This window comes from Adiantum capillus-veneris, chromosome 16 (assembly GCF_014529385.1).
Source record: "Adiantum capillus-veneris isolate H3 chromosome 16, ASM1452938v2, whole genome shotgun sequence".
Classification (NCBI taxonomy): Eukaryota; Viridiplantae; Streptophyta; class Polypodiopsida; order Polypodiales; family Pteridaceae; genus Adiantum; species Adiantum capillus-veneris.
This window is the reverse complement of record NC_140946.1, coordinates 10,650,545-10,677,505: the sequence shown is the minus strand read 5'-3', so window position 1 is coordinate 10,677,505 and position 26,961 is coordinate 10,650,545. Positions and strand designations below refer to the sequence as shown.

The window sequence follows — 26,961 nt, the reverse complement described above, 5'->3', positions numbered from 1 at the left end:
TTATATAGTTTGGACATGATGGTGGTTCTAACTTCTGAAGACATGAAATCCATCAATTTGGCAACATTTAATGGCATCTTGTGGGACGTAGGACCCTGACAAGAGAATGGTGAAGATGGAATCTCCACTTCCTCAAGGGGGTCGGGAATTCCCTCACCAAACATTCTCTCTAGTAGTAAAGGTGTGTGTCCACTTTCAGATGTCCTACCCTCACTCTCTTCCCGAATGATACTGGGTATAGCTAACGGCCTGTAGTTCTTGTGAGGTTGAACTTGTGTGGGAAACACTGTGTCCGACATCTGGATATGTTTGGGTTCAGGTTCTAATGTTCGTTGAGTTTCTTCCACCAAACCCCTCAATTGTTAGACTCGTTCAATTTCCACTGTTGGGTTTGGATAGGTTCCAATCTTTCTCTTGAAATCCTCATTTTTCGTCTCTCGTGGCTTATCTTGGGGGTTCGCAACTGGGTGGTTTAACTTTGAATACTCTTTTGCTGTTCGTCGTAATTCCCTCTGGTGATCCCCCTCACTGGCTTTTTCCTTTGTAGTAATAGTTTTGGTCTCCGTGGTCTCTATCGAATCTGAGTCATCCTCAGGGTCATTCATATACACGGGATCCTCTCATGTCCCTATGTTAGTCTTTGAACTAGGTTTTGAGCTAGAAGCATTAAGGGATTTCTTTCTTCGTGTTTTCTTCTTTCTCGCTCGGCCAATGGATGCAGCATCTCTCTCTTCGAGGATGTAATTTTGCTTTTGGAGCATCGACCGTGTGAGTGCATTCACTGGTGCTATGTTTATAGTTGGTGGTGTCCCATCAACAATCTCTATTAAGTTCAATGGTGTGATTTTCGGTGCGTTTGGATTGTTAGGACACTGTGCGATCAAATGATCTATGCCACAATGATTACAAATGAGTATTGGCATTGCCAATGCACTCCCTTGACTTGTTTGCATTAGTGCAGCATTCTTTTGCATTCTAATGGGGCACTCAGCTACTCGATGTGGTCCACCACATTCGTAGCACTGAAGAGGTGGTCTCCTGGCAAAACTATTAATGTTTTGGCCTCTTGCTACTAGCGCAGTAGCTTGATATACCGGTTTGATTTGTCCCCAATGGTCTTCCATATAGTACATGGGACACTCCTCAAGCATGTCGACTCCATAGGTGATACTAGGGTCTATGTCCCCTTCGCAATCTACATAAGTACTAGATGACTCGCAACCTATTTGGTTCATAGGTGTAACTCTTGGATGAGGGGGTTGTGGTCCTAGCACTGGAGGTGGAAACGGTGTGGTTTGGACCACATTTTGGGTTCTAGGGACCATGTGCTGTAATGGCAACTGTTGCTCCATGGGTGGGGTAGGCATCAATGCAGGAACTCGAGGTGAGTCTACCCAAGCTATAGGCGGTCTATTTTCCATGATGCGTTTAAGCATTAGGCAATCCTTCGCTTAATGGCCATACCTACCACACGCGTTACAAGTCCCGTTCAACTTTACTCTGAAAGTAGGGCATTCACTCGTAGTATGTGGGCCCAAGCAAATTGAGCACCATTGTTGCTCCCTTCTTGGATACATATGAGTGTTTTGTGGAGCACGATTACCCCTAAGGCTTTCTTGGATGGCCTTGGTGAGATCTGCCAAAGTCATCTCAGATATCGTTTGCTCTTTCATAATTGGCTTTATCTTCATTGGCTCATGCCCTGATGCTTGCGAGCTACTTGACTTCGGCTCGGTAGACACTCTTTCTCCTGCAATCATTAAATTATCCTCCAATTGGATTGCATTCATGGTGACTGCTTCCCAAGTAGTGATACCTCTAATGACTAGGCCATTATAGATACTTTCATGTCGTAGTCCCCTAATGAATCTATCGAGAAATTGGTTGTTGTTGAATCGCTCGTTTGGATTGCATCGAGAATTCAAATTCTTTAGGCGACTAATGAAGTCTCTCACGGATTCACCTTCTTCTCGTTGGGCTTTCTGGAGCTGACAGGCTACACCCCAAAGTACTCCCTCTCGTATGTATTCTTTTAAGAACAGTCTCCTAAGAGTAGAGTAGATCGTTTTCTCTTCTACTCTTAAGGTTCTATACCAATCTCCAGCCTTTCCGCTTAGGGTCAAACTCAAAGCCTTACACTTATGTAGCTCATTGTGCTCTTCCAAGGAATCGCACACATGTTCAAAGAATTCCATATTCTTTCTAGCATCTCCGTCTCCACTGAATTTCTGTGTGAGCTTAGCTACTTGAACTTCCTTGCTCCTAGGCTCTCTATCAGGTGCACTACACATGTTTTCCGCAATAGAGCGACCGATAGTTTGAGCAAATGCTGCCAAATCTCCTATTTGAGCAGGTATAATGGGTGTATATGCTCCTGGAACCACATGTGAGATGGGAGTTGGCCTTGGCCTTGGCATACGCGCGGCTCTTAGGTCCCAAATTTCGTATGGTGGTGTACCAGACGGTGGTCCAAAGTTTACAGGCGTGGCCCTAGGCATAGGGGGTGCCTGATATGGCATGTTATTATTAAATGGCATGGCTCCACTTGTATAAGAGCTTGGATAATTCCATTGTGGATTGTAAGCTGTTGGAATAATCGGAGGTGTAGGAGCTACATGAGGCTGAGGTACGACAGGTGCACATGATTGATACATACATGTAGGTATAGTTGGGGGCACTGTGCTACTAGGCATCGGCGCCGTGTTAACAAATGAACTCCATGGTGTACTTCTTGTCATGCTCACCATTGGGATATTCATGGTAGCCGTAGTGTCATTAAGAGAAAGATGAGCTAGATCTGGGAAGGTAAAGATGCCACTTGTGGGCTCAGATTGTACTGAGGCTCCTTGCGAAACAACATATGGAGGATCAATGTGGCTCACTGAGGGAGTCTCCATTTGTGACAGGGTTGGTTGGTTGGCCTTTCCCGTATCCAAGAATCTCATTAGGCCTGTTGAAGGCATGTTGATCCCTGTGTTCTGTCTTTCTAACTCGACAATCCTATGGAGGACATCACAGACTTTCTGTTGTTGCTCATCTATGCTAGTAGCACCCGATGTGGATTGTAGAACATCTAACCAACCCACATGATAGGTGTGTCCTATGTACCGATCAGTTAAAGCTTCTGCTTGTAGGTCATACTCCCAATTTTCATTTAGGAATATCCCATCTAGGCCTGGCATGCTGGAGGTTTCCCTTGAAGTGGAAGCATTATTGCTCCCCATAGCTTGCCCCTCCGTGACTGCTACCTTGGGAGCACTCGGTTGCTCGGCTGGCATGATTGTTGTCATAGGAGCCTTTGCTTTCAGGGCTCAACTTTGTTATAGCCTTTGTAGGTTCTCAATTTCCCTCTCCCTTGTTGCTTGCATATAGCGTTCGATCTCTTGTACTTCGGCAAGACTCCTACCATCGGGTAGTAAAACCTCAGAGAGAGATAGTCCTAAAGGATCAGGAGGTGCAGTGGATGGAACATTCACATGCACACTCTCAAGAAGCATAGGGTCCATTTTAGGCATGAATGACGAATTTACTTCCCCACTCCCTTCATTTATTTCATTAACCGCATGTTCGGAGCGAGTAGCTCTACTAAGGGTCTCTTTTAAGCGGCTAAACACGCTGGACCCGGGCCGTGGGCCCATGGCATGCATGTCTTGACTTGAACTATCAGGGTTTGGTGTAGGATACCCCTCCATGACTTCGTAGTCAGAGGAAGAATCACTAGACGCGATATGAGGATCTTGGGTCGCGCTACCTTGAGTCTCGGCCGAAGGTCCAGAACCTAGGGTGGAGGAATAATGGGTGCCCGCGTAAATGGAGGCACTACCAATATGCTCGTGCTCTAACACTCGTCCAGAGCGTAGGTTCATATGACTTGGATCCCCTAGAAGTGTCCGTGAGGGCACGTGAAGGCTGCTCACCTAGTAATTTTGGGTGTCTTGCAATCCAAGTCTTTTCTTATTTATTTATTTTTTGATTTTTTGGTCCTTTTTTTCTGACCCAGCTATAGACTAGAACGTATGATAGCTCAAAACGAGCGTCTCGGTCAGAGGGACATGCTGTGCTTTACAGCCCTCCGTTTGGTCACTTTATGCCCTCGGAATCCCTAAAACCGTCAATTTCTAGTAGGGAACTAGGCCCAAATTAGAAAGTCTAAGGGTGCAAGTGGGAAGAGAAGGGAGGAGAGTGGAGGACTTACCCCACATGCTCTCATTCCCTCTTGAGGGGGTAGGGTATATATATAAGAGTGAGTCTAGTATTTATCAGAGGACTGAGGCCTGGGCCTGGGCCTGGGCTTGGGCTTGATTTCGGTTTTTTTTTTTTTTTTTACAAAATTTTTATTTTTTATTTTTTATTTTTTATTTTTTATTTTTTATTTTTTATTTTTTATTTTTTATTTTTATTTTTTTATTTTTTTATTTTTTTTTGGGCGACGACCCGCGCGGTTTTGGTGACCCTTTCTTGGCCACACACACTGTCACCTACCTAACCTCCCAGTCAACAGCTCACAACTCACAGACAGCTCACTACCTTATCTACTTACTAACAGTGCTGCTAACCACTAACTAATCTGTTAACTACTTACTGACAGTGAGCTAACTGTCCACCTACTTCCTCTCTCACTACCTTACTGTGCAAAGACTATGTGCAGGCAAACCTTGACAGAAAACTGTGTACAGACTGTGTGCAACAGAAATTGCTAACTGCCTTCCTACTTATTCATTCACTGCAAACAAGCTAACGACTACTAATTGTGCAAAGACTGTGTGCAAACAGAAAACACAACATTATGCAGAAATCACAGAACTTGCAGACAACACAGAAATTAACAACTTACAGAAAAACAAGTCATTCCTCTTCCTCTTCCTCTTCTTTCCTACTACAAACAACTCATAGGAGAAGCACAAAGTGCCTCTTGGGCTTAGTGCAAGGCGATTCCCCGGCAACGGCGCCAAAAATGTGCGCTCCTTGCTGCACTGTCGAAGCAAGGGACTTGCCGTTACACCGTGTGCGAGCCATAGACGGCTCCAAGCACACAACTAGCTTAACTAGTAAGCTCAAAAGAGGGCAATGGTGTGTCACTCACCGCTCTATGCTCCTGCCGTGGAGGATTCCTCGCTGCGAAGAAGAAGGAGACGCCGCTACGTCACGCTCAACCGCTTCACCGCCGTCGTGCCGCCGCAATGCTCGATCGCACTCTCTCTCTCTCTCTCTCTCTCTCTCTCTCTCTCTCTCTCTCTCTCACACACACACACACACACACACAAGGAGGTGAAGAAGATGGAGATGGAGATGGAGCAAGAGCACTCTTCTATTGCACAAATGAGAGAATAAGTGAATTTTAGGTTTAGTTGGCTTTTATATGAGCTCACCCCATTCACACTTGGGCGCCCATGCTTAGCCAACTAATCCCTTGAATGTCCCAGTTAGAGTGCGCCTCTCATCAGCGATCACTCTTACCCTTTTCCTATTGGTCCGACAAGCCCGGTACCTGACTCTACCAAATACATAATACACGTCCATCGTAGGTGATGGGGTGTCCGTGAGCCGTGAGGGTTAACACCCTCGCCCAGGACGAGGACCTCGACGGCTTAGAGAGAGAGAGAGAGAGAGAGAGAGAGAGAGAGAGAGAGAGAGAGAGAGAGAGAGGAAAACACCTTGATTAAAGAGCAAGCTGATTATTTACTTCATGAAGCTGGCATAGCCAAAAAAGATGTATCATATCTTTTTACAGAATACCATAAGCAAGCTTCATGAGATCCAACAACAAGAGCTATTATATTCCAAGAGCATTCAAATGCAAGATCTTCTCGGTTCGCCTTATTGTCTTCAATCTAAAAATGGAAAACCAGAAGCATGACCTGCATGTATCTAATTAATGGCTTGCTTATTTCTTCTTTGTGAAATTCTCGACATTATTGATACGTTCAACGAGTGTGTCAAAAGTGACATAGTAGTTCACCCTCTCACCTTTCTCTCTCTATCTTGTATCAACAATTGGTGTCTATCCATTGGCTTACTAGGCTCTAGCATGATAAGACCATCTCTATAAAAATATATTGGCATCACACAAGGTAAACTATGCCTAGAAATTTGCATTGTCGTTGACCATTACAAAGAGAGAGAGAGAGAGAGAGAGAGAGAGAGAGCGGGAGACAGCGGGAGAGGGAAGTTTTTAACATTTTAGGGATAAATAGTATGTGACCCGCGCGTTGCTGCGGACAAAGAAACATCACCTCTATTCTCAAAGGGCTATCTTCTCTTCCAAGTGGAGAACTATCAATAGTCTCTTCCTACATGTATAGTCTGTCGCATTTTTAAAAGTAATGCATGACGCAATCTCTTGATAGATTCTAACAAACATGAATATAGATAAAATACCACAAATATCACCTCTATTCTCATAGGGCTATCTTATATTCCAAGTGGAACACTATCAATATTCTCTTTCTACATGTATAGTCTCTCGCATTTCCAAAAGTGATGCATGACGTAATCTCTAGATAGATTCTAACAAACGAATATATGTAAAATGTGCAATTTATTCTTTGATACCAAGATTGGGAGATTCTCATAGACATCATTTTTCACGGAATTTTTTATGAGGTGCTAGCCCTTGCTCAACAAACTTAGGAGTGCTCTACTTATATTTTGAGAGAGAGAGAGAGTCCTCCTTTTGCTCTATCTTTGTCTAGCAATTCTACTAAGCTTGATTATGCAGATAAGATAAGCTAGCATGGTGTGAAAAGATGGAGTGGGTTTTAGAATCGGTTTCAACAATGTAAACACAATTCGATTCAATGTATCTGCTCCACTCTCTTATTTTCCACCAAGTCCAAAAGTACAAATTGGGTAAGTCATCAAGTTTTTAAAGATGAAGGCCCAAAAATGTGTCACTATGTTGTCATAAAACTTTTCATGTCGAAGAGTGGAGTTGTGAAAAGATTGAGTGGATTTGTGAAAAGATTACTGCTCATAGTTTCCAATATACCATGAGAGCTTCAAGTTTCAAAGAGATGAGTTGGCTTTTTTTAATATCAAGAATTTATTTGACCATTCCATCTATGTTTCTCCCTGATGGCCTCGTTTGCATCTCTATTTATGTTTTGTGCGCAAGCATAGTGTACATCGTCACCTAATTATAACAATGCATAGGTAGCTTACTACAGTAAGGTGCACACTATTTTTTCACCTACACTTTAACGCCATATTCAAATTAAAATATGATGAAAATGAAAGAAAAATAAGGTTGCTCAATTATTTATTTTTGCAATATTTTTGGCCATTATACTAAACTGAAGGACATCGTGCAAAATTGAGGTTGTAACCTAAAATCATGCATGTCATTGATCTCTCTCTCTCTCTCTCTCTCTCTCTCTCTCTCTCTCTCTCTCTCTCTCTCTCCCACAATTGCAAAAGCATGTTCCTCTTTGAGAGAGCAGACTGTGTTCAACCATATACATGGTTGAGCCCATTTCGTTACGCACAATCTACACAACACCAACCATTTGGCTTAGCTCTTATTCTTTTAAATGTGAGAAGACATTCTGGTAGTGTAGGAGATCTCTTTATGTATGCACATTATGTCCCTTAAAAACTTCAGAGCATGAGCATCATATCCTACTTAAGTGCTCAACTTTTGATCACATCAAACTTGCTTTTCTTACATTTTAGCATGTCACTCCACGGCCTACATTTCTTTCTCTTGCAGAAACTTCATGGATTCATTTTGTCAATTGTCACCATTATATTCATAGCCTTTATGCATGCTACATGTTGTATTTGGTCCCATTGGTAAATCTAACCTTTAAGGACTCTCTCTCTCTCTCTCTCTCTCTCTCTCTCTCTCTCTCTCTCTCTCAACCTCTCAACTTTATGGTCAATGTGATTGTTACTACAAAAATAAAGCTCCGAGCCTCCTTTCCCTCCTTGAGAAAGTATGCAAACATGTAAGCATTTGCGTTTAAAAATCAAAACTCATCGGTCATATTTTTTAGGTCTCTTGCGTGCTTCTTTTTCTTCTTCTTCTTCTCTTCTCTCTCCCAATCTCTCCCCCCCTCTTAGAACTCATTAGATCTATTTTCACTTAATTGTTTATTTTGGTTATGTTAAATTCTCTCTCTCTCTCTCTCTCTCTCTCTCTCTCTCTCAAGCTATGCAATAGGAGGACTCCTTGCCAATAGTGTTTGGAGAAGGATTGCTTAAGCCTATTAATTGAGAGTTTAGGTTAGCTGACCTCAAATCAGGTTAACATGAAGTAAAGCGGCTAAAAATAGCCAAAAAAATGCTCTAAATTTTTAATTTTTATTAGTAATTTTTGTCTCCATCTTAATGGGGAGGAAATGTGCATTGCGAATACATCAACAAATTGAAGGCCGTTTTGGCTACGAAGGGCATGTGCGAGAAGGGTCTCGAGGGCTTGGAGAGAGAGAGAGAGAGAGAGAGAGAGAGAGAGAGAGAGAGAGAGAGAGATCACCTAGTCAAGAAAGACACACAAAGATATGTCGCTCTTTGTTGATATGCTCGGTTGCGAGCATCCTCTCTCGTTGGGCACTATGCAGTGATAGAAGGGGACAGTTATGTGTGGACATGTCAAGAGTTTAGGAAACTTTTAATGTCAATAAAAAAGGTATAGAATATTCTAACATCATAGATAGAATCCCAACTTATATCAAAGATTTGAAGCATATGATAAAATTGGAATGATACATATGTGACACGCATAAGTTGAGATCTCTCTCTCTCTCTCTCTCTCTCTCTCTCTCTCTCTCTCTCTCACACACACACACACACACACACACACACACAATGTGCGCATGAGTTCAAGACCCTACAGATAGATATTTAAGAGAATTTATCATTGTTCTTATGGTGTCAAATTCTCTCTCTCTCTCTCTTACACAAACACACACACACATGTATGCGTGTGTGCGTGCGTGTGTGTGTGTGTGAGTGACAGAAACAATCACACACACACACACACACATATATATATATATAGAAAAATTGTCACATAGACCTTGAGGTCTTTTGCTATTGTTCCAATTTAATAACGATGACATTCAAAATTCCTATAGTTCGCTTGTGTGCCCCCCCCCCCCCCCCCCCCTCTCCAAATCTCTCTCTCTCTCTCTCTCACACACACACACACACACACACACACCCATGTGTTGGGGTGGACAGCATTCTCATGTGTGCATACACACATGACTTGCCAATGTGACATAGTAGTTGATAAATTGGCACTGTAGCCAAAGAGACGGACCCAAGTTGACACGTAGACAGGGGAGCGATCTTCTTTTTCTCAATCTCTTTAAAGAAAAGCATAGATGCTATGATTGCTCTCTCTCTCTCTCTCATTTTGAAAGACACCCTTGCCTGCCATAATTCATGGAATAAATAGACATTTAAGTGTGGCCCATATGTGCACTTTAAAAATTTTAAAGAATGAAATACCCCACAATGGGTAAAAGGTCCATTAACTGGGAAATGTCTCTCCCTATTCGAGGTGCCAATATCAGGTTTGGTTTTTGTTGGGATTTTACCTACTCTAAGACATTTATCTCATTTTTGACGGGTGAAAAATGTTAACTACCTTTTATAAATATCCCCTAGTTAGATGGAGTCCCTATGAGCTTGACGATAATATTTCTCTCTCTCTCTCTCTCTCTCTCTCTCTCTCAACAACGTGGATAACAATCCCTTTATTTATAAACATTTAAACGTGGCCCACAGTTTCACTCTTAAAAATTAAAAGAATGAAATACCCTACAATTGGTAAAAAGCCCGTCAATTGGGAAATGTCTCTCCCTATTCGAGGTGCCAATGTCGGGGTTGGTTTCTGTTGGGATTTTACCTACACTAAAGCATTTATCTCATTGTCGACGAATGAAAAATTCTAGCTACCTTTTGAAAATATCCCTTGTGGTAAGATGGAGTCCCTATGAGCTTGACGATAAAATCTCTCTCTCTCTCTCTCTCTCTCTCTCTCTCTCTCTCTCTCTCTCTCTAACGTGGATAACAATCCCTTCATTTGCATGCATGTCCTCAATACGAGACATCCCTCTCCCAAGTCGATGCATGAATAGACAAGTGTTTTTCTTTTTCTCAATCTTTTAAAAAAAATACAAACTTTGATAAATCTTTAAATAAAAAACATCAATATTAGTCTTGAAAGATATCTCTCGAAAAAGTAAAGCCAGATCTTTTAAAAAAAAAAAAAAATTTAATAACTAAATCTTCACTAAGATTATCTTTTTTTGTGTATTTTGACTTTACATTGTCAAAAGGTTTTCATTTCTTAAAAAATGACTTTTCACTTTCACATTTTTAAATCTTACCTATAGTAAAAAGTCTTTTCACTTTACATTGTCAACAACATGTCACCAGCTTTTGATTTCATACAAACTTACCCTTCACTTTAACAATTTAAATCTTACCCTTCAATTTTGCTTTGAGATTGGATGTTTTGTAAGGTTCTCTTTGAAATGAACCAATGAGTGACACTTGGAAGCCTTCTCCTTCCTCAAAAATTTTAAGCTCCATTATATATATATAGTATAGATTCCAAGAGAAGTCAAAGATCTATGGGACAAGGAATGAAGTTAATGCTTGCTAATCAAAGGGAAACTTAGATAACCAATGTACCACACTTGGGCGATTGAAAGGTAGGGTCGAATTCCTAAAACTTAGCTAGAGAGACATTGTATAGTCCACCATCTTCATCTTTTTCATTGACTGCAATTTCTTGAGTTGGGGGAAATTCGATATCTATAGTCTTTATCTCATTGATATGCCTCAAGGTGACCACGTCTGTGAGGTTGTTTTCGCAAAATAAGGGCCCTTACCCTAAACAACTTCTATTCTTGTTATGAGATTGTACAACCATTTAAAGGCGGGTTGTACAATAGACAACCCTATAAGCACTTGCGTTTGCTATAAGAGCTCCATCACTCATGAAACAGACCTCTCTCGCTAATTGGTGTTTGTTTTAGAGAACCGCTCTCTCTCTCTCTCTCTCTCACAATGCGGCGGCGCAGGGTCTATAGAGAGAAAAAAGGCAATCAAATTTACATTGCTTGCCTCCATGGCACGGCCCCCTCTCAACTGCCTGCACCCGTTGAGAGTCATGCGGGTATGATGTTAATCAAAGCAAGTTTGTAGCAACTCAAGAGTCTCAAATTAGGAGCCTGCACGCTATCAACCATTTGAAGGTCATTTAGGGTATATATATATAGGTCATTTAGAGAGAGAGAGAGAGAGAGAGAGAGAGAGAGATGATCTTGATGAAGCTGCTATACGAGTTGGTACATGGGAGAGAGATTGAAGCTAACTCGTGGGCAATCCGATGAGATACTGAGATTTTAAGCAAAAGACAATAATTAACAATACCCTAAGGCATAGAAGAGAGGTTGTTCGGAGTTTCAAAAAGCTCAAAGCATTAGGAAGCAAAAACATGTGCACAAACTTGCTGCTCATGGGGCAACCAAGAAGTTGAACTGCTGCATCAAAATTGAGAATCCTATTTTCAGTTACAAGCACAACGCTTATGTGCATTTCAAGCAGCAATAAGATGAAAAACTCTAGATAATGCAAAGAAATCTGAGATCTGGAGCCAACTGCCAAGCATGGAAAGTAACAATTCAGAAGTTCTGTTTGCAATAAGAGAAAACCATGACAATACACGTAAGTACCTACAAGCAGTGAATATAGGCAAGGTAATAACTAAAAGTTACTGTTTAAAATAAGATAAAAGTCCTAACGTACTCACAGTCTCTCAAAGCATTGAAGTAGAACTGCCCATCTCCTTGATCCAAAAAGACATGACAAACCATATGTGCACAGAAAGTAACATAGCACGACTGCAATCCTCTCTCTGCGAGGAATAAGACTGACGTCTTTTGAAAACGTGCTAAACTTAAAGATCTCTATGATTTGACAGTTGATAAAAATCATAATTTGCAATCCAGCAAAGAAATCATGTTCCAAGTCCAACCTTGGCAGCTGATAACATCTTGACATGATGTTTTTATTCTTTTAGGCAAATTACAAATTGAACTGAACCTTTCTGACAATGCTATGGTGAGGTACAAATTGAGGTAAACCTTTCAGAAAATGCTATTTTGCCAAACATCTATACAAACTCTTGTCCCACATCAACAACAGTGACAGTACCAAATGCCTTCCACGACAATATCAAAGGTTTAAAAACTCAAGAAAAGGCCTTTGATAGTTCTTAAATTTTCACTGCTTCATGATGATTATCATTATATGCAACACTAGTTAAGGCTGCAAAAGGAGGCAGATTGGCAGCTTCCGCTTACCTCAAACATGAGAGCATGGGTGAAGCTACAGTCCACCATCCTAGTGTATCCCTGAGATTTGCTCTACGAACTTTTATCCATCAGTTGAATTGGCGCCAAAATATTGGACTTGTTTATCTCCACAATGCACCCATTCATTACCATTTCTTCAAGGATAAAATGAGCTTTTTCAAGATGGAACATTATGTCAAGCTCGCACTGCAAAGAAACTTTAGTTGGAATCTCTCTCTCTCTCTCTCTCTCTCTCTCTCTCTCTCTCTCTCTCTCACACACACACACCAGAGGCACACTGATTGACCGCGCAATTGAATTGGGGAAATCCAGGCGCCCGCGACTGCGAAGAACTACACAGCATCGACGGAGGCTACGACAGAAAATTCGGAGCACGCTGGCCAGGCATGCACGATGCCCGGTCAGACTACTAACCATGGAGGAAATTGATGAGATTCGCCAACGACCGATGCTAGATCTCTTGTGATTCAGCTATCCCAACAAGCCGCCCATTTTTTGCTTAGTCTTTTGCTTGGTTCACATCGATCAACTTAGGACCCCATAGTATATATCTTTGTTTTGTACTGTTGTTAGGTTATTTTGGTACTCTGACTTTGTATCAGATCCACCACTTTGTAACTTTCGGGTCTCATAGGTCATTATGGCCTTTTGAAGACGTTAATATAACATTTCATTTCATTTCCTCTACGGGGGCGTTTCCACTGCTTATTCAGAGAGGGTTTTGGTCCTCTATCTAGGGTCATGAGTTATGAGGATCAGAGATGTCTTGGACTATATCTACTTGAGTTACACAGGTATAGAGACACTTTACTGGGGAGAGCTAGAGAGAGGCAGTCCCAGAGACACATTACAGATTTCTTTTCACTAGATATGGGACAGCCAGAGGAGCAGCCACCACTGCAGAGCTCGTCCCACACTCATTCGACCACTACTGGCACTCTCATCGACCGAGCATTGGAGCTACAGAGATACAGACGACCGCGACTGAGGAGAGGAGCTACACAGCATCGACGGAGACTACAACAGAAGATTCGAGCCATACTCTCTCGACATCCAGAGTGCAGATGAGGATGGATCCTCACCATTTCTTCCATCTTTGTTTCACACACTGTTACATCCAGTTTACCGGATACCTATTGTATCAGCTGCTACACCCACGTAGTTTTAGATTGTAGTAGTAGTAGTAGTATTTTGTTCCACTTCTAGTTCTTTTCTAGTTCTTTTGTACCCAGACATGGTATTAGATTCACTATTTTGTAACTGATTGGTCTCATAGGTCATTTTGGCCTTTTGAAGACGTTAATATAACATTTCATTTCTCTCTCTCTCTCTCTCTCTCACACACACACACACACACACAAAGAAAGAGGCTGATTTCATTTGAAAAATCACTCAAAACGCTCAAATGGTGCCGATTCCAAGGCCAAGTACATCACTCATTACCTGAAGGCAACAATCTGAAAACTGTAAAAACTGGATACAACTAGCCACCTAGAAAACTGTAAGCCACGGTAAAAAACCTCTCCTAAAGAGAGTAAAAAGTGCCCTGGCAAGCTAAGCGGAGAGAAGATGACAGCAGCCTTTGAAAGATGGGCATTTCCACCAAGATCATACTCAACAATAGTATATCAAAAACCTAAACCACCAAATGGCAAAAGCCACCAACGGTGAAGAGGACAAGGAACATTGGCAATGGCAAGAGCTTGAACGTTGGGCTGTAACAAACTTGGACACTCCAAGTCAAGAATCAACCGCGACAGCACCAAATAACCACTTCAAAACAATTCACAGATCACAATAGATTTGCACTGGCCCGGCGGAGTTCCGTGCCTAGAGATATTGGCCCCAAAGACTGGCGCCCCTTTCGGTATTTCTTTTTGTATTAATCAATCATCAAAGTACAAGAGAGCGGTTAGGGTTTCACTCTCAGACTCTGCGTCCAGATGCTCTGAGAAGTGAGGCCCTCACCACTAATTTAAAGGTTACAAGGGATGCCCAAAAGCAGAGCCCCAAAAGCTTTTAAAATCAAAAGCATCAGTTCTCTCTCTCTCTTAGAGACTCTTTTCTCTTTTTTTTTTTATAAAAAAAAAGCAAAAGCAAAATTCGCGTCGCTCATCATTTTCCAAAAAAAAAATAAATTTTTATTTTATTTTTTTTAATAATCCGCCTCCGCGATTTCCGGAATTTAGGGTTTTTGGCAAAAAATTAGGGTTTGCAGGAATTTTAGGGTTTCTGGCAGAAATTAGGGTTTCTGCTGTCCGCCACGTCATCACTTTGTGACATACCCCCCTCTTGAAAGCATTGTAATCGACCGCGATTACGCCTGCAAAACCGACAAAAGCCATAAACCGTCTTAGCAGACACTGACTGTTAGTACCTACGTACTAGGAACACACATCTAGCACATGTACAAAATCGACAGTCACATCACACGACATCACAGGACATCACCAGACATCACAGGACATCACATGACATTCAACATTCATTCGGATCTTAGACCATGATTTATCGGCAATGTAGCTAGCAATCACATCTAGGTCCAATCGGGACCTCATCGATGTCCGATTGACTAACCCCTATTGCAACCATGTCTATTCGAGATCAATCAGACCAAAATGCTGCAGTCATTTCGTCTATCAGTTCCTGTACTCACAAGAAGTCAAGAACAAATCAGTATCATAATCAGGAATTCCATTTCATAAAGTCATCCAGCAGAATACTGTCAGCTCTCAGTATCCCTGAAGCTCAAAGAGACATCAGTGACTTTAGTATCAAAATCGAGGCATCTGTTGACAAAGGAGTGGAGCGACTCCCCTCTTGTGCATCCCACTGCACCAGATCTTCGGCCAAGCTGAGTTTCTGGGTTCCGTTTGGAGTAGACTATGCTAAACCAAAACATCGAGGTAAAGTTTCACAATCCGAGGAGTATCTGCTAGGTCCTCCTCCTCCATCCACTTCGCATCAAATGCAGGAAAGTTCTTGAACTTAACCAAGAACCGCCTTCGGACTTTACCTTTCTTCGTATCATTATGTGCCAAAATCTGTTCAGGAACAAGGATCTCCTCGTTTTCTTCCACTTCGGGTTGCTCATCAGGCTCCCCATCATCAGGCACATCACCCTTAACAGGGTTCAAGAGACTCACATGCAATGCATTATGAATCCTCCAAGTATCTGGCAGGTCCAATCGGAAGGAGACATCATTTATCTTGTCAGTAATCTGGAAAGGTCCGTAGTATCACATACTAAGCTTTGGAAAAAGCCTCTCCTTTCCCTTCTTCTTTCTTAGGCGTGCCTTCTCAAAAGTAAGAGCACCCAATCATCCTCCGTCAGTTTCCAGTCGCGACGATGGCGATCCGCTGCCTTTTTCTGTCGTTCTTGAGACTTCTGTAAAGTCTCGCGAACCTTGGCAAAAGCCGTATCCAAATCTCGCGAATATTCATCCGCTTCAAATTTCTAATCTTTCGTGCTCAGGAAGGATGGAACCTTCGCAGCAGTTTCAACAATCTCTCATGGCGTCTTCCCCGTCGAAGAGTGTATCGTGTTATTGTAGGCAAATTCCACCAAAGGTAAGTTCTTTTCCCATTGAGTCTTCTGATGCGAGATACAAGACTTCAATAAATCTAAAATCACTGAATTGGCAATCTCAAATTGCCCGTCAGTCTGCAAGTGGAACGATGACGAGAACTGCAACCGCGTCCCAATGTTCTCCCAAATTGCCTTCCAAAACAAACTCATAAATCTGGGGTCTCTGTCGGAGACAATCGTCTCAGGCGTGCCATGTAATCGGAAAATCATCGTGATCATTCTGTATTCTCGGGAGATCAAAAATGAAATCCATTTCAATATTTTCCCAGGGGCGGGTGGGTATGGGTAAAGGCTGTAACAATCCCTGTGCTTTATGCCTGTCAAACTTGACCTTCTGGCATACCAAGCAACTGCGCACAAACTCTTCCACATCCTTCTTCAGTCTCCGCCAAAAGAAATCTCTCTCTACCCCTTTCATGGTGGTAGCAATGCCGCGGTGACCCGTAAAAGGTGGACAGTGGCAATCAGTCATAACCTTTTTCCTCAACGGCTGTGTAACGCACAACATAGTCTTTTTCATCAAGTAGCCTTCCTGAAGGGAGTATCCAGCTACTGTCTCCCCATCCCGTATCCGTGTGAAAATATCTGCAAAATCTGTATCTGTGGCACACTGATCGACCATATCCTCGAAGCTCCTATGATGTATCGCGGAAATAGCCAGAACCAACGGTTTCCGAGACAAAGCATCTGCCACCACATTCTTCTGTCCCTGCACATGGACAATCTGGAAGTGAAACTATGACAAGATGTTCGCCCACCGCATCTGCTTTTCCGAAAGCTGCTTCTGTGACAAGAAGTAGCGCAAACTCTGATGGTCTGTAAAGACAATAAAATCCGCTCCGAGTAGGTAATGCCGCCACTGAGTAAGAGCATGGATAACCGCCAAAAGCTCTTTCTCATAAATCTGTGCTGTCATCTCCGGCCTAGAGAACAAACGGCTCTCGTAAGCTATGACATGGCCTTCTTGCATCAAGACCGCACCCAGACTACGGCCACAAGCATCACAATATACTTCGAATGACTTCTGCAAGTCCGTCAAAGTCAAAATAGGTCCCGTAGTCAATTTCTCTTTCAATGTCTGAAAGGCAGTCACCTCTGTGGGTCCCCACGAAAAAGGTACTCCTTTCTGTGTCAAGATATGCAAAAGGGAAGCAACCTCTGCAAACTTTCGTATGAACCGCCTGTAGTATGAACATAGTCCCAAGAAGCTTCTAACTTCATGGACATTCCTCAAATCGGGCCAATCACGGATAGTCTCTATCTTGGCCGGATCCATTTGCACTCCTGCTGCTGACACAATGTGCCCCAAAAAGTGTATCTCTGGTAGGAAAAATTCACTTTTCTTAGCATTAATCACTAACATGTGATCTCGTAATTGCCTGAAAGACTTGAAGCAGATGATCTCTGTGTTCTGCCTCATTCTTGGAGAAAACAATGATGTCGTCAAAGAAAGTGCCAACAAATAGTCTGTACTCTCGAAAAATCCTGTCCATCATCCGGTTAAATGTCGCAGGAGCATTGGTTAAGCCAAAAGGCATCACCAAAAACTCAAATAACCCAAAAGTCGTCCGAAAAGCTGTCTTGTAGACATCTCCTGGTGCTATCCTGATCTGATGATATCCACTCTTCAAGTCAATCCTGCTAAAGCACGAGGATCCCTGTAACCTGTCGAGTATATCATCGATCCTAGGAATCGGAAATCTGTTCTTGATGGTGATTTCGTTGAGAGTGCTATAATCGATACACATTCTCCAAGATCCGTCTTTCTTCAAAACCAACAACACTGGAGAGCAATACGGTGAAGTACTAGGCTAGACAAGACCCTTTTCCAAGAGGTCTTTCACTGAGTTCATAATCTTTTCATTCTGTACTCGGCTCACACAATAAGGTGGCCGATTCGGTGGTGTGCTTCCAGATATCAGATCAATGGTATGATCTTCAGGCCCTCTCAAAAGCAATCGGCATGAGCGTGGAGAAAAAAATCTTGGCGTTCTTTTCTTCAGGTCAAAACATATTCAACTTTTATCCATGGTTCAGTTCTCCCAAAAGAATGAGTAAGAAAACTGAAGTTCATCAAGTACAATCTCTAAGCCCTTCATTTATCAAAGTCGCTTTCTCGGCCCGGTAGTCAACCACGGCGTAGTTCTTGTGGTACCAAGGGATCCCAAGTAGAACGTCACTCGCGTGCCCTGAACACCCCTGTCATTGCAAACAAAGTTTGCCAATGCTCGGTGTAATGGCAACATCCCATCCGGGTGCCAGTCGAACTACCTCCGCCTGTGGCGTCAGTCTGTCGGGCGTAGTTCCAAATCGAGCCGCCAATTCCAAGTGAAAAGAAGTTGGCCTTGGCTCCTTCAAAAGAGCTTCTACATCCTTCACTTTGCCCCAAAAAAAACGGCAAAGTTTGTACTTTCATTCATTTGATTCGGTGCAAGTCCCACGCCATGTGGTACCAGTTCTGCTTTTCTATCTGCCTTTTCTACCACATTCCTCAGCTGCTCTCGAACTCTCAGACCTGTCGTCGTCTTTATCATTCTGTTCTTTCTGTGCCTTATCAGGGCACTTTGCGGAAATATGTCCATGTTTCCAGCATCCAAAGCACTTCCCCTCTCTGATGAAGCGAGCTCTCTCCTCAGGAGTAAGCTAGGGTCGTGCATCCTTTTTTTTTTCTCTGGGTTGCTCTTTTTCATTCTACTTTCATTCCCAGAAGTCTGTTTGGCTCGTTGTGTCATGGCCTCATCTGTGGGGTAGGTCAGACTGCCAGAGTGAATGGCAAAGCCCCGCTTCGCATGACTCATCAACTCCTGAATAGAAGCTGACTTCTGTTCCAAGCAGTGATCTCGGATCTCTGTAGGTAGACCCAAGGTAAACCGGTCAATCTGTTCTCTGAACGAGATCTTCTTGAATGAAGAGGCGGGTAGAAAAGAGCTCCAGAATCTTTCACAATAAGAATTCACTGTATCGCTCTTGGTCATCCGGAGATGGTTCCAAGCAGCTCGTATATCTCGCTCAAACTCTTGAGTCAACCAAGAAGAAATAAAAAGCCTCTTGAATTTCAGCCATGTAACTGGCACAGTCTTGCTTAATAGAAGCGTGGACCACCAAGTACGAGCATTCCCCTCAGAGTAAGAGGCAGCTCTCCGAATCTTGGAGTGCTCTGAATAGCGTCCTCCCGCGAAAGCGATGTCAAACTGCTGTATAAGAGACAAAGCCTTCGAAGCATCTGAGTATCCTGAAAAGTATCAAACTTGATCGAGTGGCCACCTTCCTTAAACTCTCGGACTTTCTTGCTGTTATCTTCGAGAAAGTCATACTGGTTGGCTTTGTAAAAATTCTTCTTGTTCGCATAAAACTTTCCGTCATCGGAATCTGAGCTGTCTGTAGACGAGTCCTCAGTAGAACTGTCAATCTCTGGGCGAGATGTAGCCTTCTTTGCCTTTTTCTTGCCCGTTCCGAAGCTTTGTGTCTTGCTTCGCTTTTTGCTTTTTTTCTGTCTTCTTCGCTCTAATCCGAGGAGCTAGAAGAACTGTCAGAAGAAGAAGAAGAAGAACTGGGTACTCCTTCAAATCGAACACGCTTCTTCCGTTTCTTTGCTTTGTCGAATGTCGACTGACGACCCAAATATCCCGGGAAGTCAGTACCTTTGTTCTGGTTTTTGCCGTGCTTTTTGCCTTTCTTTTGCACGTCGAAAAGCTGAGCAATCCGTGCATCAACCACGTTCTCCAGTTCCTTCTCCGTATATTTCTTGGAGGCAGAAGGTTTCTTGAGAGCGGGTTTCGGGAGTGGTGTTGTGGTTCTCTGCCACTCCATCTGTACCTCTTTCAAAGAGGTCTGGTTCATATATTTTACCATCTTCGGGTCCTTGGCAAAATTGAGCATCATCTTTGTTGCATCGCCAATCAATTGACGACGCTCCATCTCTGTTTGCTCCGCCTGAGTAGGCCGAGGCGGGCCATACTCTCTGTCTGAATCTTCGTTGTGATCCCAGCCCGCATCTCCAGATGCAGAGGGAGTCGACTGATCATTGCCTGAAGCCATAGGTGCCGCGGAAAAAAAAATTCGGGGATCGGATTTCCCGTAGAAGAGAAATCGGCCGTGCTCTGATACCACTGTAACAAACTTGGACACTCCAAGTCAAGAATCAACCGCGACAGCACCAAATAACCACTTCAAAACAATTCACAGATCACAATAGATTTGCACTGGCCCGGCGGAGTTCCGTGCCTAGAGATATTGGCCCCAAAGACTGGCGCCCCTTTCGGTATTTCTTTTTGTATTAATCAATCATCAAAGTACAAGAGAGCGGTTAGGGTTTCACTCTCAGACTCTGCGTCCAGATGCTCTGAGAAGTGAGGCCCTCACCACTAATTTAAAGGTTACAAGGGATGCCCAAAAGCAGAGCCCCAAAAGCTTTTAAAATCAAAAGCATCAGTTCTCTCTCTCTCTTAGAGACTCTTTTCTCTTTTTTTTTTTATAAAAAAAAAGCAAAAGCAAAATTCGCGTCGCTCATCATTTTCCAAAAAAAAAATAAATTTTTATTTTATTTTTTTTAATAATCCGCCTCCGCGATTTCCGGAATTTAGGGTTTTTGGCAAAAAATTAGGGTTTGCAGGAATTTTAGGGTTTCTGGCAGAAATTAGGGTTTCTGCTGTCCGCCACGTCATCACTTTGTGACATGGGCATTGCCTGCCGACTGGTATAATGTGACAGCAAGAGGCAATGGATAAACAGAAAAGAGAGAAGTTGATGACGAAGATGAGGGAGAAGAGGCAACTGACATCACCAAGAAACTTCAGGAGGGTGTCAAAAGGTGAGCAACAAAGTACTACATGTCACAAACTGCCCACTGAAGAACAGAGCCAACCTGCACATCCCGGCCGAGGGGCCTAAATCCTAAGAAGAAGCAGCAGCAGAAGAAGTTCCCATTAACTTATGGGACTCCGTCCGATGGGGCCCCAGTGGCCTAAAGAGATTAAACGAAGCGTAGCAGGTGATGACGTGGAAGAGTTGTACGGACACCCTGCAAAACGCGCTGACATGGCAGCTGTACGGAACCCTCGCAATTTGCGTTGACATGCTGATGTGGCAGACAGTACAGAATTCCGCGTTTTACGTTGCAGATGCTGACATGGCAGCTGTACGGATTTCCACTTGCTTTTGGACCAGAAGCTTTTGAGTTTGACTGCTTTTCATGTAAACTGCTTTTAGAGGCCAAGGGCCTTTAAATATGACCCGTGGGCTCTCACTCTGGCAGTCTGCCGGCAGGAGATGCAGAGCAATGGGCGTTGTACTGAGTTCAAGCAATAAAAATGAATACCGAAAGGGGTGCCAAGGTTTGGGGCCAGTGCTCTCTTAGAGTGGAACTCAGCCACTCCCTGTCTGCTTAAAGTTGTTCAGTTTGTTCTTTTCCGTTGGCATGTGGTTCCCGTCCCCGTGACAATGGTATCAGAGCTTCAGGCGTGTGCTTTACTGAAAGCATACCGGTCCTACCAAAGAACAGACTGAACAACTTTAAGCACTTCAAATAACAACTGAACTGAAAGAGATGCACGACACACGAGACGGGGAGTGGTGGAGTTCCACCCCAAGAGAGGTCCCAAACCTTGGAGCCCCTTCGGTATTTCTTTATATTGCTTCAACTAAGTACAATGCCGGTGCTCGCGCTCTGTACCTTCACCCGGAAGAGTGCTAGAGACTGAGCCCTCTGCACATATTTAAAGGCCCTTGGCCTATGAAAAGCAATTTAAATGAAAAGCTTCAAACTCAAAAGCACTTGGCCTCCAAAAAACAGTTCAACGCAGATCATGGAAATCCGTACAATTGCCACGTCGTACAGGCTGCCACGTGGCACTGTCAACGCAAATCGTAGGCATCCGTACAACTTCTACATCATCATCTTTTGCGCAAGAGATTTAGTGTGTGTGTGTGTGTGTGTGTGTGTGCGTGTGGTCCTGCTTTATGTTAATACCTTTAGGTCCCTTAAGGTCCCATCGGACAGGGTCCCATAAGTTGTCCCATCGGACAGGGTCCCATAAGTTGGTGGGAACTCTTCTTTAAAATAGGTCACTCGGTAAGACTTTGCAAGTTGGTAAAACTTCTTCTGCTGCTTCAGCTTCTTCTCTTAGGGTTTAGGCCCCTTGGCCGGGATCTCAAGGTTGGCTCCGTTCTTCAGTGACTTGACACGTCAGCAGTTTATGACAATACACTAGAGCTGACAAGGAGCCATCACCAAGAAACATGCTCCGTATTGAGGAAAGTCGGGCGGTAGCTTGAAAATTGGGCAAGAAGACGGAGGAGCTGAGGAAGAGGCCACGAAGCAAATCAGCGCATAGGCCAGCGGCGGCGTGACGGTAGCCGACAAGGGCAACGTTGCCGGTTGAAGAGTTGGCGAAGCCCGGATCTGCAAAGGAGAGTTGCCGCGGCAGAGGGAAGGGCAACCAACCCTGAGAGTAGAGGGGAGCCAGTCACAAGAGAGGAGAGGGGACCATGCCGCATAAGAGCAGGCTGCGATCGCGCAAGGGCACTGTGGAGGAGCAGGGATAGATGGCTGCAAAGTCACGAGGGAGAGGTGAGGCTGCTGCGAGGAGCAAAACCAGCTATCACTAGGGCTCTCTCTCTCTCTCTCTCTCTCTCTCTCTCTCTCTCTCTCTCTCTCTCTCTCTCTCTCTCTCTCTCTCTCTCTCTCTACAAGAGCACCTCTCCAAAGAGCTCACCACTCCTAACATGCTTCCAATGAGCATCCATTTGTTGATCAAGAGGTACCTCACCCTTAAAACTCCAATCTGATATGATAGCCATAATGGCCAATCCGTGCAATGCCAAACACCAGAGTCCCCTAGTGCACAACAATTGGGTCTCCCAAGTTAGGGTCCAAAAACACCCACCAACCCTGATGAGAAGGTAACAGTCTGTCTCCTATTGTAGCCATGCCTGTCAACAGGAATAACCTTATCAATCTCTCTCATACGGGCAACCACCCCTCTACGGATCCGTAGGTAGCACCAATGACCTGTGCACCAACAAAGGAAGCGTCTGGCCAACCATCAACAACGTAAAGAAGTTGCCATACCATCATCCCATCTAGCCCGCCCTCTCACCTAGCTGACACCGTTTTGAATTCGTCACATGCATTCCAAACAAGTGGCTACTTTGCAACCTCCTCCACGCAAGAAGGTGGGTGTCAAAGTAAAACAAGGCACAAATCCCTCCAAATCCTCAACAAGCAACACATAAAGGGTGACAAATGAGACATATCCAAAGGAGCTTCTATAAAGATGAATCTAATGGTTGGGCACCAAGTTCCAACACTATCCATAGACCCAAACAAAGAAGAGGCATGTGACAAAGCATGATATAGAAATTGTTTCCAAGGCTCAGCCCCTAGGAATAATCCATGTACTATGCGCTAGGCAAGCTGTCACGGTCTTAGTCACCTCCAAGACGAGAATCCAACACGACACACGAGAGAATCACTTAAAAATACTTCAAAACTTAAAATCACAGTTCAAATTTTGATCGACACGGCCCGGCGTAGTTGTGTGCCCAGAGAGATTGGCCCCAAAGATTGGCGCCCCTTTCGAGGTACCTCACCCTTAAACTCCAATATGATATGATAGCTGTCGCAAGACAGGCACCACGTGCCAATAGAAAAGAACAGACTGAACAGACTTTTAGCATTCAATAACAACTGAACGGAAAGAGAGAGAGCACACGCGACACGAAGTGGCGGAATTCCACCCCAGAGAGTGTTGGCCCCACATTTGGTCCAAAGCAACGCCCAAAAGCTACCAACATAAATCACGGAAATCCATACAATTGCCACGTCAGCAACGGAAATCACGAAAATCCGTACAGGCTGCCACGTCAGCATGTTAGCTGTCACAAACTGATGACGTGGCATGACCATCTGTGGGTGGATAGAAGTGATGATAGGTTGACTGTACGGACAGTCCAAAAATCGCGCTGACATGTGGCAGTTGTACGAACGCCGCAATTTCCGTTGACTGCTAACGTGGCAAAATGTAAGAAATTCCGTAAATTGCACTGTCTGCTTTACGCTGGCTGATTTTTGGTTTATTTGAAGCCAAGCTTTTGGGGATAATTGCTTTTGACTCAGTAAGTTTTTGAGTTAGAGATTTTTGAAGCTCTGCTTTTGGGCATCCATTGTACCAATAAATAAGTTGGTTGGGCCTCATTACTCAGAGCATCTAGACGCACAGTCTAAGAGTGAGCGCCTGCCGACTCTCTTGTACTTTGAACAAAGATTAATATAAAAAGAAATACCGCAAGGGGCGCCAGTCTTTGGGGCCAATACCTCTGGGCACGGAACTACGCCGGGCCGTGTCATCTTTGTGAACTGTTTTGAAGTGAATCTCTATTGTGTCGCGTTAGAATCTTGACTTGGGATGTCCAAGTTCGTTACACTGGTATCAAAGCGCGGCCGATTTCTCTTCTACCGGGTAATCCGATCCTTTTCTCACGACACTTATGGATTCCAACAAGAATCAATCGACTTCTTCTGCATCTGCTAATGCGGCAGGAGATCACGAAGAAGAATTTCATGATCAAACAAAGGAAGAGTATGGGCCACCTCAGCCTACTCAGTACGAACTTGAAGAGATGGAACGTCGACAGCATGTTGACAAGTGCACAAAGCAGATGCTTAAAATTACGAAGGATCTGCAATTTGCAAAAATTGTCTAAGAAATCCATCGCAAAGATGTACACCCAATGGCAGATAACCACAGAACCACCCATCAAAGCAGCAATCAAGAAACCTCCTTCTCCGAGTATGTTTACAGAGCAAGAATTACAAGAGGTAGTTCAGACACAGATTAGTCAACTTTTGGACACAAACAACAAATCCAAAAAGTAAGAGAAAAGCACAAGAAAGGGACTGACTTCCCGGGTTATTGGGGTCGTCAATCTTCTTTTGCATCGGCAAGAAAGCAGAATAAGCGTGTACGATTTAAAGGACTACCCGGTTCTTCTTCTTCTTCTTCTTCTGACAGTTCTTCTAGCTCTTCTAACTCGAGCGAGGAGGACAGAAAAGGTAAAAAGCGAAGCAAAAAGCAAAGCTTCGGAAAGGGCAACCAGATTTCGCCCAATTTCTGACAGTTCTACAGAGGAGTCATCCTCAGATAGTTCGGACTCCGACAATCACGTGTTTTATCCAAAGAAGAAGCATTTTTACAGAGCCAACCAATATGACTTTCTCCAAGATAAAAGCAAGAAAGTAAAAGAGTTCAAAGAAGGTGGACAGTCGATTAAATTTGAATCCTTTTCTGGGTTCCGAGATGCTCCGATGGGCTTTGGCCTTCATTCAGAAGTATGGCATAGCTTTCTCTGGAGGGCATTAATCAAAGCACTCCAAGATTAGGAGGGCTACATCATTCTTCAAGGGAAATGCTCGAACATGGTGGTCCACTCTTCTTCTGAGGAAGGAAGCTCCAATTAAATGGTTGAAATTCAAAAGGCTCTTTAGCTTCGAGGACATGGTCGATCAGTACACCACAAATCCGGATTTTTCCGATGTATTCACTCGAATACAAAATGGGGAGGAAGTAGCGGGATATTCCATACGGGATGGCTACTTGATGAAGAAAACGATGTTGTGCCTCACACAGCCGTTGAGGAAAAAGGTTTTGACTGAGTGCCATTGTCCACTTTTTAGGAGTCGGCGTGGCATCGACACCACCTTCAAAGGTGTGGAGCGTTACTTGTTTTGGCCGAGACTAAAGAAAGATGTGGAAGAATTTGTTCACAATTGTTTAGTATGCCAGAAGGTCAAGTTTGACAGGCATCAGGCACAAGGATTACTACATCCTTTACCCATTCCCACACGCCCCTCGAAAGTATTGCAATGGATTTCATTTATGATCTCCCAAAGACACAAAGTGGGCATAATGGCCTTTCGACAATCATCAACAGATTCAGTAAGCAGGCTCACTACTCTGCAGTAAAGAAGAGGGTTACGCACGATCCTTTGGTAAAACTCTTCGAATACATGGCATGGCTGAGTCCATTGTTTCGGACAAAGATCCCCGATCTACTAGTTGTTTTGGATGGCAATCAAGGAGAACATTCGCATGTGGTTGCAGTTCTCGTCCTCGTTCCACCTGTAGACATGAGCAATTTGGAAATAGCCAATTCAATGGTTTTGAATTTGTTGAAGTCTTCTTCTTTGGAGGAGAAGACTAGATGGGAAAAGTATTTTCCCTTGGTGTAGTTTGCCTACAACAACACACGGGAAAGAGACCATTTGAAGTGTTCGAGGGTGCTAAGAAGCTTCTTAAATTTCTAAGCACCTAAGACAAGATTCTTTTGAAGAAGATTTTTGAAACAAAGTCTACAAGGCATGGAAGGCCATCTAGTCGTTTAAAGGAGGAGATTTTTTATTTTGTTTTCGGAGTAGGGTAGGGCACGCCCGGCCGCTCTCCTCATACACCATAAAAGTGAACAAGAAGAACCACCAGGACTATGCACCAAGAAACCGAAGGCAGACGCTTTTGTCACTAGTTCCTTTGGACTGCGAGAGGCCAGAATTATCTACACTCTTAGGGCGATGACTGTTCCCTTGAGAGACCCATTTCGCCAACTTGATTTGGGCGTGACAGCGACCAAGTACCTTTGTTCAGAGGCCCAAGTACTACGGGACTTGCTTCGGTCTTCCCTTCGGAGTTGCCTCCTCCAGGTAACTTATCGCTCACCTCACTAAACTGCCTTTGAAACTCGACGGTTTTCCCCTAGGAAATGCCCTACCTGCTTGGAAGGGCGTCGGCTCATAGGTGGCGTCTGCTGAGGCTGGTGGTGTCTCCCTTTTGCACATCCCAACCCGTTGATCCCCCCGGGGGGGAATGGCACTTGGGCGCTCTTATAGCTCATCTCGCTTCGCTTGGGGAGAATTACGTCATTTCCCCCGAAAGGGATCGGATTCAAAATATAGCATAGGAAGGGGAGTATTATCTCCCCATCTTCCTATGCAGAGCACCCAAGTACCGGGGTACAACTTCACCGAGGAACTTCGCCACTGGCACGTCC

At 43.8% G+C, this 26,961-nt stretch overlaps 1 protein-coding gene across 1 annotated transcript in view; it reads right to left on the bottom strand.

Annotated features, from left to right (window-relative positions):
• Positions 1-12,090: 12,090 nt before the first annotated feature.
• The window catches only part of LOC147438556 (SNARE-like superfamily protein), a 94,757-nt gene continuing 79,886 nt past the window's right edge, over positions 12,091-26,961 (bottom strand). Inside the window, exon 4 of the mRNA XM_086484643.1 lies at positions 12,091-12,518. Within this exon, the coding sequence (XP_086340769.1) occupies positions 12,384-12,518 (135 nt within the window). The 3' untranslated portion in view covers positions 12,091-12,383. The remainder of the gene's footprint in view (positions 12,519-26,961) is intronic.